This window comes from Diabrotica virgifera, chromosome 5 (genome assembly GCF_917563875.1).
Source record: "Diabrotica virgifera virgifera chromosome 5, PGI_DIABVI_V3a".
Lineage (NCBI taxonomy): Eukaryota > Metazoa > Arthropoda > Insecta > Coleoptera > Chrysomelidae > Diabrotica > Diabrotica virgifera.
The window spans coordinates 146,181,062-146,199,245 of NC_065447.1; the positions used below are offsets into that span (position 1 = coordinate 146,181,062).

An 18,184-nucleotide genomic window follows, 5' to 3' on the forward strand; every position below is an offset into this window, starting at 1 on the left:
GGTATCTTTCATCCGGTGTAAATGATCGCGCCAACTCAGCTGCCTCTGTTCCATAAACTCCGATGTGGATTGTATTTTCGGTTCGTTCCTTATATCTGTGTGCCTTATTCTTTCCATTTTCCAGAACACATCTATAAACTTCTTTGAAAACTTTCATTTTTATATTCCGTCATATTTCTATTCTGCATATGAATTTTTTGTTCAAACACAGTTTTATATACAGTGAATTTGTGTGATACAGTTGTAGCATTTTCTCTACTCTACTATTGATTTCTGCTTCTAGAGATGCTGTTTCTTCTATTATTACTCCTAAGTATGTAAAACTTTCAACTTGTTCTATTTTTGTTCTTTCAGTTTCTGTATTAAGTTCTTCTCGTGTTTCTCCTATTAGCATAACCTATGGTTTTGTTGATATTAATCTTCATTCCGTTTTCAGTAATATTTCCATATTTTCAAATTATTCTGAAGTTCTTATTCAGTGTTTTGCAATTAGCAACAGATCTAGGCCTGGATGCAGCGTACCAAAAAAATTTCATTAATAGCACACTGAAAATTTGTTAATAGCTAACAGTGTCTAATCCTAATCGGACAAACTTTGATGTGTGGGAACACTGGAACAGGGGAAGATTTAATTGTGGAACGTGATTTTAACTGTGGAACTTGTCACCCTGACAAGTTTATTATTATGAAAACTAGCAGGTTGGTTTTAAGTTTATTCAATAGCAAACTTTATATAATATTAGTATGGTATAGTTAGACCCAAACCCAGACATCCAAAGTGAAAGTTATCCTCCAACACCAAATTGTTCTATATGGTCCACATAATGTTCAGAAAAAAGTCACACCATTTTGAGCGTCGGGTTTGGGGGGAGAGGGGGGAGAAATCTGCAATTTCGTAGTTTTTTACGTTTTTCGTCATAAGCGGTTTAGCATGAACAACCCTCTACACAAAATTGTTCTACATTAAATTTGAAATAAAAAAGGCCCTATGCATAACCCTTCTAAAATGAACGGTTGAAAAGTTACGGAGGTAGTATAGTATAATTGGTCCAAAAAAAGGCCTAGCCCAGACATCCAAAGTAAAAGTTTTCCTTCAACACTAAATTGTTCTACATGGTCCACATATTGTTCAGTATTACACCATTTTGAGCGTCCGGTTTGGGGGGGGGGGGGAGAAGTCGGTAAATTAGTAGTTTTTTTTACGTTTTTCGTCAATATTTCTAAAACTATGCTTTAGCGTAAGGAATGTTCTATAGAAAAATGTTCTACATAAAATTTAAAACAAAAAATGCTCTATACATAATTGTTATAAAATCAACGGTTCCAGAGTTACGGAGGGTGAAAAGTGGAGGTTTTAGATACTTTTTATATTTACCGATTTCTCCCCCCCCCCCCCAACCCGACGCTAAAAATGGTGTGACTTTTTTCTGAACATCATGTGGACCATATAGAACAATTTGGTGTTAGAGGATAACTTTCACTTTGGATGTCTGGGCTTTTCGTATAGTTATATTATAAATATTGCCCAAAAAATATAAAAAGTATCGAAAACCTCGACTTTTCACCCTCCGTAACTCTGGAGCCGTTGATTTTATAACAATTATGTATAGAACACTTTTTGTTTTAAATTTCATGTAAAACATTTTCCTATATAACATTGTTTACTCTAAAGCATAGTTTTAGAAATATTGATGAAAAACGTAAAAAAACTACTAATTTACCATCTTCTCTCCCATCTCCCTCCCAAACCGGACGCTCAAAATGGTGTAACTTTTTACTGAACAATACGTGGACCATATAGAATATTTTGGTGTTGGAGGAAAACTTTTACTTTGGATGTTTGGGTTAGGCCTTTTTTTGCACCAGTTATACTATACTACCTCCGTAACTTTGGAACAATTCATTTTAGAAAGATTATGCATAGGGCCTTGTTTATTTCAAATTTAATGTAGAACAATTTTGTATAGAGGGTTGTTCATGCTAAACCGCATAGTTTTAGAAATATTGTCGAAAACTTAAAAAACTACGAATTTACCGATTTCTCCCCCCTCCCCCCCAAACCCGACGCTCAAAATGGTGTGACTTTTTTCTGGACACGGTGTGGACCATACAGTGCTAGTCAAAAGTCCGTACCCCCCTCGTATCTTTTGAACGGTTATACCTATAATAGTGAAATTTGGAGGGAGGAAATAAACGGACGTAAGCTTCTTAACTAGTCATGACAGGTGACGCAATAGTGACAGATGACTTTACAGCGCCACTGTGACAGATAATTTTAAAAGGGACCTTATGACAAGCGATACATCGTTTGAAAGGTATTGAAAATACCTACTCAGACATACTAATTTTGTTTGAGTTTTAGCTAATTTTGATGAATAAATGAAATAATATAAAATTGTAGTTTCGCATTTAATTAATAAAAATTCTAAATTCCGCCTATGATTACTTGTCAAAAAGGTTGATGTTGTCGTAAAAACTACTAGAGAATTGAAAAACGTCAACTTTTTTGACAAAAAACCATAGGCGGACATTTGAATTTTTATTAATTAAATGCGAAACTACAATATTATATTTATTTAATTTATTCACCAAAATCAAAATCAACTTAAACCCAAAAAAATTAGTATGACTGAATAGGTATTTTGAATACCTTTCAAACGAGGTATCACTTGCCATAAGGTCCCATTTAAAATTATCGGTCACAGTGGCTCTGTAACGTCATCTGTCACTATTACGTCACCTGTCATGACTAGTTAAGAAGCTTACGTCCGTTTATTTCCTCCCTCCAAATTTCACTATTATAGGTATAATCGTTCAAAAGATAAGAGGGGGGTACGGACTTTTGACTAGCACTGTATAGAGCAATTTGGTGTTGAAGGATAACTTTCACTTTGGATGTCTGGGTTATGCCATCTTTTGGATCAACTATACTATACTATATAAGAAAAAATGTTTGTCCGACAAATAATATGTTTAGCATTTTAATAAGTCCGACACATATCACATGTCCAATGACAGGAATTATATTGGTGGTAAATAGCAGTCTGATTTTTGTATGAGAGTTTAATGAAAGGGTAACGAATCAATTGGAAGTTCTGTCCGACAAAATATATGGGACATTTTTGTAGTCTGACATTCGAAACCTGTAACCTGTTCCACAATTAAAACTTCCCCTGTTCCAGTGTGCATAATACTTTATCGAAGGCTTTTTCTAGGTCAAAAAATGCAACGTATTTTTTCTCTTGCATCGCTATTTGAGTGAATTGTTTTAAAGTAAATAGGTATATGTCTTTTATATGTATCAAATGGTATGATTGCTGAAAACGAAAAATTTTTAATTGCAAAATTTTAGAATCTGAAAAGTAAGCATTATTAACAAACTATTGCAAATAAAATAATTTCAGTGTATTGGAAAATAGTTTACGCATCAAATACCGGGGTAAAAAATAATAGATGGGAATGGGAGGCGGATAAATGAATAAGATCTGAAATATAAAATGTATGCAGTTGACATAAATGTTTGATTTAGTATTCTTTAATTTACAATATTTATTTTCAAAACAAATTAAGACTGTACATCACACAAGAAGTTTTTTCTACAGTTATTTGCATTATACTTTCTAAAAACAATACATTAGATATAAGAATAATACACGATCAGAGAGATCATATTTTTGATTTTATCTTACAATGGATCTATAATATGTATAAACAGAAAATAATTTCTTTCAGTAAGATCGATTTGCACCTCTATGCAGATATATGGTAAAGAGGTAAGTAAACAACATGATACAGAAGGTAAGGCAAACACTCCGTTTTATACATAAGCGAGAGTTTTATTTATAGGGCTTTTCAACAACAGTCATTTGTTTCGAGCTTCTGTCATATATAATCTGTGTATATTAATATTATAGACATATGACAGAAGCTCGAAACAAATGACAATCGATGAAAAGCCCTATTCCCAATCATCTTAACCAGAATGTGAACAAAATACCTGAAGAAAAACTGCAAAGAAATAAACAAAAACGAAAAGACACAGAGAGTACTTTTTACATGCAATCATCAATCAACTTTACTATCTCATATTCAAACATAGCTTTTTATTTACTATGATTTTAAGATACTATTCTTATTTTGCATGCTGTTAATATTTTTTTCTTTTCTATTCTACCTTTTCTGCTATTGGAATTGGTAATTTCAAATCCGTTTTAATCAAACTATCCATTTTTTTATCAGGTCCCCTTATTTATAGGAGCTTTACTGTTCAACCGGCCATACTTCTCTAACGAATTTATTTATTTTGTCCATTATTTATACTCTCAAGGCATATTATTTTATTTTTTTCTGCATGTGGAGTAGTAATTTTTCCAACACTTTTTTTTCTTTTTGATTTACTATTCCACCGTTTTGGTATACAAAATTCATATTCATTAACAAGAAAACACCATAAAAGAGAAATCATTTACAGTTCAACGTTAAAAGTTCTTATGGACAAGAAACGAGGACAAGAACATTGAGACACAAATGTTAAAAACCAACCCAGAGAAAAAGATGATACAATAACTGGTACTAAAGACAAAACAAAATAAAAAGATAAAAGTCCTTATGGACAAGAAACGAGGGAATAAAAATATTGAGACACATACTCACATTGAAACTAGCCCATAGAAAAGATGATACAATAACTAACTGGTACTAATTATACCACTAAAACAAACATTTTGACTAAATTTTAAATTATAGATATGTTAAGTATTAAATTAGCATACCTGATTGTCACTGTCTACAATGTTGCTGGGTTAAAAAACGACTACATATTAGGGTTCCACATTTTTTAAACGAAATAGTTTTTAACTCTTTATCAATAAAAACATATATGTAATTAACAGTTCTAGATATGTTAAGTATTAAATTATCATACCCCATTGTCACTGACTACAATGTTTTTGAATTACTGAACTACTACAAATTAGGGTCCCACATTTAAAAAAAAAATAATTTTTAACTATTTATCAATAAAAAACAAAATTAACTGTAGGAAAAAGCTTCATTGTGCGTGTCTATGGAATAAAACACTCACTCTGGCTTAATATCCGGTTGAACTCCAGTTTCGCCGTCTCCTGTAGCGGAATCAGCGCTAATGTTTTCTTCGAAAATATCTTCAACTTCCATAGCTTCTGGTGTTTGGGAATTTTCTGGTTTGGAAGGGGATTCAGGTTCGGTTTTGATTTCGGATACAGGATCTGAACCCAAACTGGCGGAATCTATGTTAATAGGATCTACATTTGGCCTCGAGGTTACCGCTGAAGTAGCTACCGTTGGTGATACAGACATGAAATTATGTTTGGGTATGACGAGGAACTTTCTACCCCCTAAAATTTCAACGTATTGGGGTCGGTGGATGCCCTGACCGCTTGGCGTTTCGTTAACTTGGCGAATATTTTCGATAAGTTTGGCGTTATGAGGCAGCCAGGTGGTCATAGAACCTACCAAGGATTTTTGTTCGGTTTTTAATCTCGGGGGTGATGGTAGATGAGACGAGTTTTCAGAATCAGTGGGTTTGGGAATTCTTTGAAGTTTAGGTGGAGGAAGAGTAATGGGTTGGCCTCCAGATGACTTTAAAGTATTTATTGGTGTCAAAGGAGGTAGGGGACTCAATATCGTTGGTGAGCTTATCGTTCCTGACATTAATATCGCAGACTGGTCGGAGGTTTGGTCTTGATGGCAGTTCTGCAGAACAATAAATGTATTATTTGAACAGTCTGTTGATGTCATTTGGTGAAATAAAGTTTTTATTTATTAAAGTAATCGTAAGTTATAAAGTGTATCATGCAATTTAAGTAATTTTGAAAAATAAAAAATATATTTACTATATACCTAGGTCAAACAAAACTGGTATAGTCAATGAGACATTTAATTGATAAAACAAGAATTTTTTATTAGCGAACTGCTAAGAACATCCTTAATATATGGAAGATTCAGAAGTCTCTCAGTGTTAGTCAATTAATTATACACGCGTCCAATAGATTAACGCATCACCTTAAAAATGTCATTTTTGATGTCTGGAATTTCCTAAACCGGTTGTCCGATTTAAGTAATATTTTTAATATGTTATAGCCTTAATCTTTAACAATACCACTGCAATAATATTGTCGCTAAACAGGTAAATTTTCATTGTATACCGGGTCGACCAATCAAACTGTGTTTTTTTCTCAAAGTTCGCAACACCCTGTGGAATATTTTAGCATTTATAAAATCCTGAAATTAAAACTCAACTATTGCCTCATAGACCAGGGCGCACCTGTAAAACTATTAGTACATTTGGACGTTGAGAGGCGACTCAAATTTTTTTGCAGAAATTGCTTGAAAATATCTCAAATAATAATATTTGAGTTATCCTCCCTCTCACAAAGGTCCGGAACATTGTTTAAATAATTAAATGTCAAAAAATGAAGGAAAAATTCGATTTTTTTCTTCGTTTTTTATTATAACTTTAAGAGGAAACAGTAGCGATCAACAGGTAGCAAAAACGCGTTCCAAGATTGCGGCTGTAATTTTGAATATTTTTTCGAGATATTTGGCACACGTATTCTTAATATAATAAAGAATGGCGGTACAGAGCCCAATTTGAAAAATATATTAATATGTGGAAATTACTCTGTAATTAAATACAATATTAAAAAAACGAGCCTGTACCGCCATTAAGAAGAACAAAAAATTACACTTTCTTCAAATAAACTTTTTTATCCGATGCCTAGATTTTGTGTCATTTTGGAACTACTAAAATCTAGGCATCGGATAAAAAAGTTTATTTGAAGAAAGTGTATTTTTTTGTTCTTCTTAATGGCGGTACAGGCTCGTTTTTTAAATATTGTATTTAATTACAGAGTAATTTCCATATATTAATATATTTTTCAAATTGGGCTCTGTAGAGCCATTCTTTATTATATTACGAATACGTGTGCCAAATATCTCGAAAAAATATTCAAAATTACAGCCGCAATCTTGGAACGCGTTTCGCTACCTGTTGATCGCTACTGTTTTACCTTAAAAGTATTCATTTCCGAGAAAAGTTGAACTGACATAAAAGTTGCGTAATTAAATTTCCTACAATATAGAATTGGTTAAAAATTTAAAAAATAGTCACCCTTGTTGCAAAATAGCAATAATTGCGAAAAAAACATACAAAAACAAGTATTCGCATTTTACGGTTTTCAACCATTTATGCTACACTTAGGACCTTCATATTTCACCCAGAAAAACTTTATGATACACTAAAACAATACTGTAAATTTCATTAAGATCGGTTCAATAAATTTTGCAATCCAGCTTTCGCAAAAAAAAATTCATTTTTTCAAAATGTTACAGGACTAAAAATAAAGCAGATAGCAAGTTGAATTTTTTTTGCGTATAGAAGTGTACTGTAACTTTCATTTGCAAAATTAAAATCGATTAACTACCACGGCGTCAGGAATTTTTTTAAATAAACATTAATTATTGGTGCTACGCGCAGGACAGCGGATAGTTTGATCTGATTGGGCATTCCCATGACCTTTGATAATTATTGATACATTTTAATTTTTATTACATTTCAATATAAATAAATAAATTTGTTTATTGCAAAATAAAAACACATACTCTATCTTTTGAAATAACACTTTTTTTAGCAAAAACTTTCTTTGTTCGTATATTTTAACTTAGAGAATAAAAGTTTATTATTTTTAAACATATGCAATTGTTTAAACAATATTTCACAAACAATAATAAAATTAGTTTGATTTTTGTGGAATTAAAATATTAAAATGCAACAAAATATAGAGTAAGAAAATAATATATTAGATAAAGATTGGAAGATATTTTGGTGGAAATCAACTTGTGTGAATCGAACACCGGTGTCCTGCGCGAAGCACCAAAAATTAATGTTTATTGAAAAAATTTCCTGACGCCGTGGTAATTAATCGATTTTAATTTTGCAAATTGCAAATGAAAGGTACAGTACACTTCTATAAGCAAAAAAATTCAACTTGCTATCTGCTTTATTTTCAGTCCTGCAACATTTAAAAAAAAAATGATTTTTTTTGCGAAAGTTGGATTGCAAAACTAATTTTGCAAAATCTATTAAACCGATCTTAATGAAATTTACAGTGTTGTTTTACTATATTATAAAGTTTTTCTGGGTAAAATATGAAGGCCATAAGTGTAGCATAAATGGTTGAAAAACGTAAAATGCAAATACTTGTTTTTGTATGGTTTTTTCGCAATTATTGCTATTTTGCAAGAAGGGTGACTATTTTTTAAATTTTTAACCAATTCTATATTGTAGGAAATTTAATTACGCAACTTTTATGTCAGTACAACTTTTCTCGGAAATGAATACTTTTAGAGTTATAATCAAAAAACGAAGAAAAAAATCGAATCTTTCCTTCATTTCTTGACATTTTAATTATTTAAACAATGTTCCGGACCTTTTTGAGAGGGAGGATAACTCAAATATTATTTCATTCTGGTGGGATATGTTATATGCCATTAGAGTGAAAACTTAGTCTTTTTCAAATATTATTGTTTGAGTTATTTTCAAGAAATTTCTGCAAAAAAATTTGAGTCAACTGTCAACGTCCATCTCAAAACAGATGCGCCCTGGACTATCAGGTTTTCTTAACATTTTGTTTTTTGATTCATTCGCTTATGTTTTATAATAAAAAAGTTAGGTACTTTAAGAACTAGCCATGTTTTTCATCAATATATCCTCATTTTCTGCTTATACCCCAGGCTGTGGGTGAAAAAACGTGATATAATTCAGGAATTTTTGAAACCTATCAGGTGTTGTAAAGGACGATGCCAGGAATAACTTATACTAAAATGTAACCAAAAATGTTGTGCGGTTTTTTATTTATGACGATTTTCATTTGCTAATTTGCAATTTTTAAAGATTTTTAATTTTGCAGCTTAGGATATTTATTTTAGAGGAAAACTTTTGAATAGAAAATTGTAGTAAATTAAAAAGCCTACAATTTGAGCTATGGCATGTTTAATTCAGTTAATACGTTATTGAAAAACAGCCTGAGAAAGGTCCAAAAGGGCCGTTTTTTGCAATTGCCTTATTTATTGTAAAAATAACTTTTATGTATTTTTTAAGGCTTTAAAATGAAGATCTTTCAATACTAAACCTAAAAAAAATTTGTAGTGCCCGATTGGTGAAATTGTTGCTTAGATATTATAATTTGTTTATCCCAAGAGGTCAGATGTCCAAGGCTATAACTTTTTGAAAAAAAAAATCGTACAGAGTTAATCCAAGATCCACTCTGCTTCTAAAGACTTATATTTTCATATTCTGATATAAATAAATGCGTATAACATTTTTCAACATCTTATTTCGGGTTTGAAAATAAGGGGGCAAATTTCGTTATAAACATTTAGAACTGAAGCCGCCCCTGTACATCCTATGAGTTTCTAGCTTGCAGGTTATTGTTGCTGAAGACAAAATAAAGATTAAAAATCAAATAAAAATTTTCTACGACCAACTGAAGCCGAGATAATTGTTTTTGTTTTCTTAAATCGTAGTGACTTTATTCATAACAATTAAGAAATTATTTCACAGTCATTGACTAAAGAAAGACTTATATTATCTTAAAATAAAAATTATTTTAACCGAAAGTTACATTTAATAATTAAAAATTATTTTTAAAGTGTAGTGGAGATTTATTTTCGTTACGAATGTGATTTATTGTGTCGGTTGCCCTTAGCAACGGCTAGCAATTTATAATACATTGAATCACGGTTTTTGCTTTAAATTTTAAAGCACCGCTTGGATTGACATGCAATTTGGCAAACACATAGATAACATGTTAAAGAATAAAAATGATATTGGGCCTCTGTGTGCTTTTGTCCCGGGGGTGAGTTTCACCCCTTATAAGGGGTGAAAAAATATATGTTTAAAATATGTTCGGAAATGGATAAAACGTCTAATTCTAAGTACCTTTTGTTCTATAGCATTTTTTCACCAAATACCTTTCGAGTTATTTTCGAGTTAATACCTTCATTTTTCAACAACAAAAAAACACGTTTTTAGGCGGTTTTTGACAAATAACTCAAAAAGTAAGTACTTAAAGTAACAAGAAAGTAATTAAAAAAAAAAGAAGAGTTTTAACAAAAATATAGCAAATTAAAAATTGAAAAAAATGATGTATGCATGAAATCTCTAGACCCACTAGAAACAAAGTTCTAGCTAATGAAAAACAGGTTCATATCCGTCAAATTTCAAAGTGAATTATTTCAAAGTGAAATAACCAAAAAATCATGCACTTTTTGGAGAAAAATCATTACAACTTTTTTAAAGTGTTTAAAAAAATATGTATATCTGTTTTTTAAAAAAGTTTATAGCATCAAAAGTAAGCAAGTTACGCTGAAAATAAAGTTGATCTCTTTTTAAAGTCCCCCTAATTAGCATCAAAAATGAAATTAATCCATTTTACTTCACTGTTGTTTTACTCGTGTATGTGTCGTTTATGTCTGTAAGTTTCATCGCTTCAAAGTGCTTATTTTTGAAGGGGCTGTAGTTAAAAGGACTTGAACTAGTCAATAATCACGAGTGTATGCAAATTTAGAACAGCCATATCTTAACAAATTTTTGCCTTCCAAAAAAAACGCAAAAAATCCAAAATATTCATAACAGCAAAAACTACATTTTTTACTCTTTGTGATTTTTGGTCACACTAATAAATTTTAAGTTATTTTAAAAAACATTTTTTTGAAAATTAAAACAGATTTAGTTTAAAACCAATTTTTTCTAAATAAGCCCTTTGAACCGATGATACTTACAGATCATATAAACAATACATGAGCAAAGTAACTTGTGAAGCGGTAATGATTAATTTGATTTAAGATGGTAATTAGGGGGTGACTTTCCCGAGTTTTTTGACAAAAAAAAAGAGATCAACTTTATTTTCAGCGTAACTTGCTTACTTTTGATGCTATAAACTTTGTTTAAGAACATATTTTTTTACTTTACTTTTTTATACTTTAAAAAAGTTGTAATGATTTTTCTCTAAAAAGCATGATTTTTGGTTATTTCACGTTGAAATAATTCACTTTTGAAATTTGACGGATATGAACCTATTTTTCATTAGCTAGAACTTTGTTTCTACTGGGTCTAGAGATTTCATGCATACATCATTTTTTTTCAATTTTTAATTTGCTATATTTTTATTAAAATTCTTTTTTTCAATAAAATACTTACTTTTTGAGTTATTTGTCAAACACCGCCTAAAAACGTGTTTTTTTTGTTGTTGAAAAATGAAGGTATTAACTCGAAAATAACTCGAAAGGTATTAACTTGGTGAAAAAATGTTATAGAACAAAAGGTACTTAGAATTAGACGTTTTATCCATTTCCGAACATATTTTAAACATATATTTTTTCGCCCCTTATAAGGGGTGAAACTCACCCCCGGGACAAAAGCACACAGAGGCTGAATATCATCTTTATTCTTTAACATGTTATCTATGTGTTTGCCAAATTTCATGTCAATCCAAGCGGTGCTTTAAAATTTAAAGCAAAAATCCTTGATTCAATGTATTATAAATTGCTAGCCGTTGCTAAGGGCAACCGACACAATAAATCACATTCGTAACGAAAATAAATCTCCACTACACTTTAAAAATAATTTATAATGATTAAATGTAACTTTCGGTTAAAATAATTTTTATTTTAAGATAATATAAGTCTTTCTTTAGTCAATGACTGTGAAATAATTTCTTAATTGTTATAAATAAAGTCACTACGATTTAAGAAAACAAAAACAATTATCTCGGCTTCAGTTGGTCGTAGAAAATTTTTATTTGATTTTTAATCTTTATTTTGTCTTCAGCAACAATAACCTGCAAGCTAGAAACTCATAGGATGTACAGGGGCGGCTTCAGTTCTAAATGTTTATAACGAAATTTGCCCCCTTATTTTCAAACCCGAAATAAGATATTGAAAAATGTTATACGCATTTATTTATATCAGAATATGAAAATATAAGTCTTTAGAAGCAGAGTGGATCTTGGATTAACTATGTACGATTTTTTTTTTCAAAAAGTTATAGCCTTGGACATCTGACCTCTTGGGATAAACAAATTATAATATCTAAGCAACAATTTCACCAATCGGGCACTACAAATTTTTTTTAGGTTTAGTATTGAAAGATCTTCATTTTAAAGCCTTAAAAAATACATAAAAGTTATTTTTACAATAAATAAGGCAATTGCAAAAAACGGCCTTTTTGGACCTTTCTCAGGCTGTTTTTCAATAACGTATTAACTGAATTAAACATGCCATAGCTCAAAGTAGGTTTTTTAATTTACTACAATTTTCTATTTAAAAGTTTTTCTCTAAAATGAATATCCTAAGCTGCAAAATTAAAAATCTGTAAAAATTGCAAATTTAACAAATGAAAATCGTCATAAATAAAAAACCGCACAACATTTTTGGTTACATTTTAGTATAAGTTATTCCTGGCATCGTCCTTTACAACACCTGATAGGTTTCAAAAATTCCTGAATTATATCCTGAAATCGACCTATTTTTCACCCAGAGCTTGGACTATTAGTTTAATAAACTGGACTAAAGTAGCCTATGAGAAATTAACAATTGGATAAGTGTCAAATTGTTAACAATCAAAAAGTGTCTGTTTTGTTGTGAAAATTAGTAATTTATTATTTAAAGGTTCAGTAAGTCCGTATTTTTTTGCTGTTTGGTGGAAATAGAACGCGGTACAAGGAATTTGACCCGCGATGAGTGTGTTCAAGCAGTGACCTTACATAGAGGACTTAGCTACCATGCTATAGGTCGGAGGTTGGCAGTTTCACATACATCAATTTCCCGTATTGTTCAATGCTTTAGAGAAATGAACGACTACATCAGACGTCCCAGACAAAGTAGACCTCGAGTTACTACAGTCGTTCAATACCGTTTTATTAGATTATGCGCTTTAAGAGAACGATTTACCACGTCAAGAAATATTTTAACGGAACTTAGTGTGGTTCATAATATCCAACCCAGCATTGATACCGTGAGGAGACCCCTTATAGAACATGACTTGCGTATTCAAAGACCAGACCACACGTAAACTGGAATAATGACGACTGGGAAAACGTTCTGTTTACAGATGAATCCAGATTTTGCCTCTATAGTTCCGATCGACGTTTAAGAGTAATCTGAGACTAGATGAGCGTTATGCCCAGTGCAACATACAGAATTTTTTTATTTAATGGAGGGTCTATAATGGTTTGGGGAGGAATTTCTTTAACAGCACGGACAGATTTTGTTCCTTTAAGTGGCAGTTCTTTAAACAGTAAAAGGTACATAACCGATATTTGACAATTTAACAAATTATTATCAATTTGACATTTGTCAATTTATAGCCTACTTTAGGCTTGTTTATAAAACTAAGCAGAGAATAAGGATATATTGATGAAAAACATGGCTAGTTGTTAAAGTACCTAACTTTTTTATTATCCAACATAAGCGAATAAATAAAAAAACGAAATGTTAAGAAAACCTAATTAGACCAGTAAGGTCTGTTTTTAGGTGGATGTGAGAGGTGGCATTCAGATTTTTGCGGATGAAGTTAGGCGATAACTTCGTTAATAATAATTGATTTATGCTCCTTCTCAAATATGCCCGGAACATTAATAAAAAAAATAAAATATTAAAAAATTTCGTTTTTTTCTACTTTTTTTGCTTATAACTTAAAAACTATTCATTTTAGAACAAAGTATTATAGGAATAAAACAAAGATAATTAAATTTTCTATCAGATGCGATTGGTTAAAAATGTCTTAATTTATCACCCTTGCTTCAAAATAGGAATAAATATAAAATAAGGGGGCAAAACAAGCCTGTCCTTATTCAATGATTTTCCATCACTTAGGTTACACTTGGAACCTTCCTAATTCGCTTAGAAAATTTTTGTGATGTGCTAAAACCGTACACCAAATTTCATTAAAATTGACTTACTAGATTTTGCATAATAATTTTGCAATCTAAACTTTTTTAAAAAATTAAAATTTTTTAAAATCTTGCACAACAAAAACTAGAGCATACAAAGATTTGTCAATTTTTTTACATATAAAGAAGTACTCCACCTATCTAACTCACTTTACATAATTGAAATCGGATTATTTAAGCAGCCTCAGCAATGTTTTAAAGTTATAAACAATTTTTTGGCTTATAAACAAATTAGTGCTGTGGCCAGGAGGGGGTGCTACGAGCTCCTTTATTTAGATGGACTTACCCAAGTTTTTTTATGTATTTTGACCCGTAGAACACGAATTTTTTGGGTAACAGTTGATCCGGATGTCGATAAGATTGTTATAAACAAAGAACTTGAGGAATTACATAAAATCGATTTTTCGCAAAATAAAACATTTTTTTGTATTTCTTGGGTAATTCTAAGGCCGATGCCACATTATGCATTTTGACCGGATGCGGTAAAAACGCATCCGTTTCCAACGCAACCGGACCGACCTGTCACACTATGCGTTTAGCCTGGTGCAGTTGTAAGCGCGTACCGCTGTCTCAAAACGCATCCGTTTCCAACGCAACCGGAGCGACCTGTCACACTATGCGTTTTGACTGGATGCGGTGGAAACGCATCCGGTCAAAACGCATAATGAGGCATCGGCCTAAGCAAAAAATGTTCTTAGAAGTTTTTCCGTAGGATGCATAGTTTTCGAGATACAACGCGGTGTAACTTTCAAAAATCGAAAAATTGCAATTTTTGAACGCGAATAACGTTTGATTAAAAAATAAAATAGCAATTCTGCTGACAGCATTTGAAAGTTTAAGTCAAATTATACCGGTTTTAATTATTTGCATTGCTAAAAATTAATTTTTTTATTATTAAACAAAGCTATTTGTTTATAAGCCAAAAAATTGTTTATAGATTTAAAACATTGCTGGGGCCCCTTAAATAATCCGATTTTAATTCTGTAAAGTGTATTAGATAGGTAGAGCACCTCTTTATATGTAAAAAAATTAGCCAACTTCTAAATGGTGTACTTTTTGTTCAGAAAGATTTTAAAAAATTTGAACTTTTTTAAAAACATTTAGATTGCAAAATTATTATGCAAAATCTATAAGGTCGATTTTAATGAAATTTGGTGGACGATTTAAGTACATATGATAAGGATTTTCTATGCGAATTACGAAGATTATAAGTGCCACCAAAGTGGTTAAAAAATATTGAATAACAACAGACTTATTTTGCCCCCTTATTTTGTATTTATTGCTATATTGCAGAAAAGGTAATACCTTAAGACATTTTTTACCAGTCGTATATCATACAAAATTCAATTATCTTTATTTTATTTCTCTAGGACTTTGTTCCAAATCGAATCGTTTTAAAGTTATAAGCAAAGAAAGCAGAAAAAAATCGATGTTTTTCGAAATTTTTAAATATTTTAATTTTTTTATTATTGTTCCGGGCATATTTGAGAAGGAGCATAAGTCAATTATTATTACTGAAGGTGTCACCTAACTTTATCTGCAAAAATCCGAATGCCACCTCTCACATCCAAAAATAGACGTTTTTTCGCAGATCCTTACTGGTCTAAATGTTGGGTTTTAATTTCAGTGTTTTATAAATGCTAGAATATATCCACAGGGTTTTGCGAACTTTGAGAAAAAACACAGTTTGATTGGTACATACAGCAACAACATTATTACAGCGATATTCTTAATGAAAAAGGTTATAATATCAAAAAAATCACTCAAATCGGATAACAGGTTTAGGAAATTCGAGACATCAAAAATGTACCAATTTTAAGATGGTGCGTTAATTTATTGGAGAAGTGTACAATGCAAATGAGTTTATTAGACCTTTTAGACTATATAAAAATAACGATATAACTAATGGTACAAAACACAGGATGTTTTACGTACACTACACATTAGACTTATCTATGAAATATATACAGTCGGAAAAATAGATTTCCCATGAACAATCATATCAAGCACCTATTTTGTATTCGCTGTCTTTTTCTATAAATAACAAACGAGAGGGATAGATTATTAAGATTATTAATCTTCCTAGTTTGTTATTTATAGAAAAAGAGAGCAAATACGAAATAGGTGCTTGATATGATCGTTCATGGATAATCTTTCATTTTTCCGACTGTATACATATTTGTTATTTCTTTACCGTGAATTTAAAATACATAATATTTTTTTATTTCCTCGGATTATCTGTCAGTGTTTAATAAAACACCAGTGAACTGTGAATTGTACCAGTGTTGTTCCGTGAACCATTTGACATCGGATTTATTATTGATACGGGTTGATTGGTTTTTAATATGTATCACCTTCAACATTAAACTTTTATTTTAATTTGAGCCACTATAAATTTTATATTTTTAAAATGGAAAGAACGATGACTTTCCAAATACACCAAATAATAAATCAAACACTATAACCGCAGCTAAATATTTTTTGAAAAATTATCATTTCTTGTTTTTGAAAAGATTTTGATAGGATTTAAGCAAATAATCAAATTATAAAACGAAGAGAACGACTCTCTCAATTTTCTGGTTGCAAAGAAGGATTTCTTTTATCAGACCAGAATCAATCTGTGGTAGGTATCCCAAAAACCTACATCATGGAAGAAACAGGAAATAGGAAAAGATTATGTTGAATTAGATTCACTAGAAACAGCCAAATAAACAACGTTATATTATAGACTAAGAGCCGCGTAGGAAAAAATTGCTAATCATTTTAGGCACCATAAAAGCCTATAAATGAAATAGTAGAACCTAAAAGAGAACGTTTGAGCGCTATGCCGTCACTTTTCAGTGGCACATGTGTTGACAGTGGTGCATCAAATTTTCCACTTTTGGACCAGATAAATAAATTATTTTTAAATTGACGGCATTAAGACATAAGGAAGATATTACAAAAATAAGACATTCAAACTATATGCCATACAAAAATAATGGTTCTGCAACGTAAAAAAAATTTCATTTTCTCCATATTTTCACTGACGAAAAAATTATAGAAAACTGTACGGCATGCATAATTTTAAGTAAATATATCTATTTCAAAGTTATATTTTACTGTGCCGTACGAATGCACTGGCTCAAACGGTTTCAACCCTTTTGTAAATATTCTCATTTCAACCCCTGTTGCAAAAAATTATTTAGAAAAGTACGGCACCAATTTCAGGGTATTACTTATAATCTAAAAGGATGAAATACATAAGCGCCGTACAAATTATTTGGCGAAAAAAATAATTATTTCATAATTTTGAGTGTTCTATATTAAACGCCATTTTTTCTAGTGAAAAATTATTATTTTCTGAACGGCATAAATTTTAGAAGATGGTTATTAAAGTTTATAAACTTTATGTGAAAATGCCGTACAAAAAGGGGCCGTACAAGAAAAATTGATGATGAAAAAAAAATTATTTATTTTTTTAATTTTACTATTTGGATAATTCATTTCCCAGCTACTATAGTACTATTTAGTATCACATTTCCAAAATCAGTAGGATTTTTCAAGTAATTTTCATCACCTTATGAAATCATACATTCCTGTACGGCACACAGTTTATAACGCTAACAACATCAAATGACGATAAAAAAATATAAAGCCGTTTAGTTTTAATGGAGCATTATTTATCGACAGCAATAAAATATATTTAAATGATTTAGTCTCAATTTTACTTTAATACCTGTACGGCATTCATATCAGATTACGAAGAAAGTTATGTTATGTGAAAAATAATATTGCCTTTAAATCATTAAACATTTATAGAGTGTATCGAGAGAAGCATGCTTCAATTTGAATTTTTTCGATATTTTGATTATAATTTGACAAAATTTTAGTCATTAGTGTTCTTTAATACTATAATTGATTCCAATTCCTGAATATAATATGTACTATGTATTTTCACAATTTAAATGTGAAACAGGTTTACACAAGTGCACAGAATTCGCAGATTGGTGGCTAGAGGTTCCCCTGAACAAAAATGATCAATACATACAATTTCAAATTCATATCAAAAAAATATATAATCCTTATTGAACACCTAGTTTTTTATTACATGCCACATTGTATATGGCAACGAAGTAAACTGTACACTGATTCCGGATCTTTGCTGCGGAGACTTTGTTACAGGTATTCTAACCGCTTCCACCGAGGAAGGT

At 30.8% G+C, this 18,184-nt stretch overlaps 1 protein-coding gene across 1 annotated transcript in view; it reads right to left on the reverse strand.

The window, feature by feature from the left end:
* LOC114343615 (uncharacterized) overlaps window positions 1-18,184 on the reverse strand; it is a 95,387-nt gene that overhangs the window by 14,851 nt on the left and 62,352 nt on the right. The window contains exon 6 of the mRNA XM_050650404.1: window positions 5,084-5,733. Within this exon, the coding sequence (XP_050506361.1) occupies window positions 5,084-5,733 (650 nt within the window). The remainder of the gene's footprint in view (window positions 1-5,083; window positions 5,734-18,184) is intronic.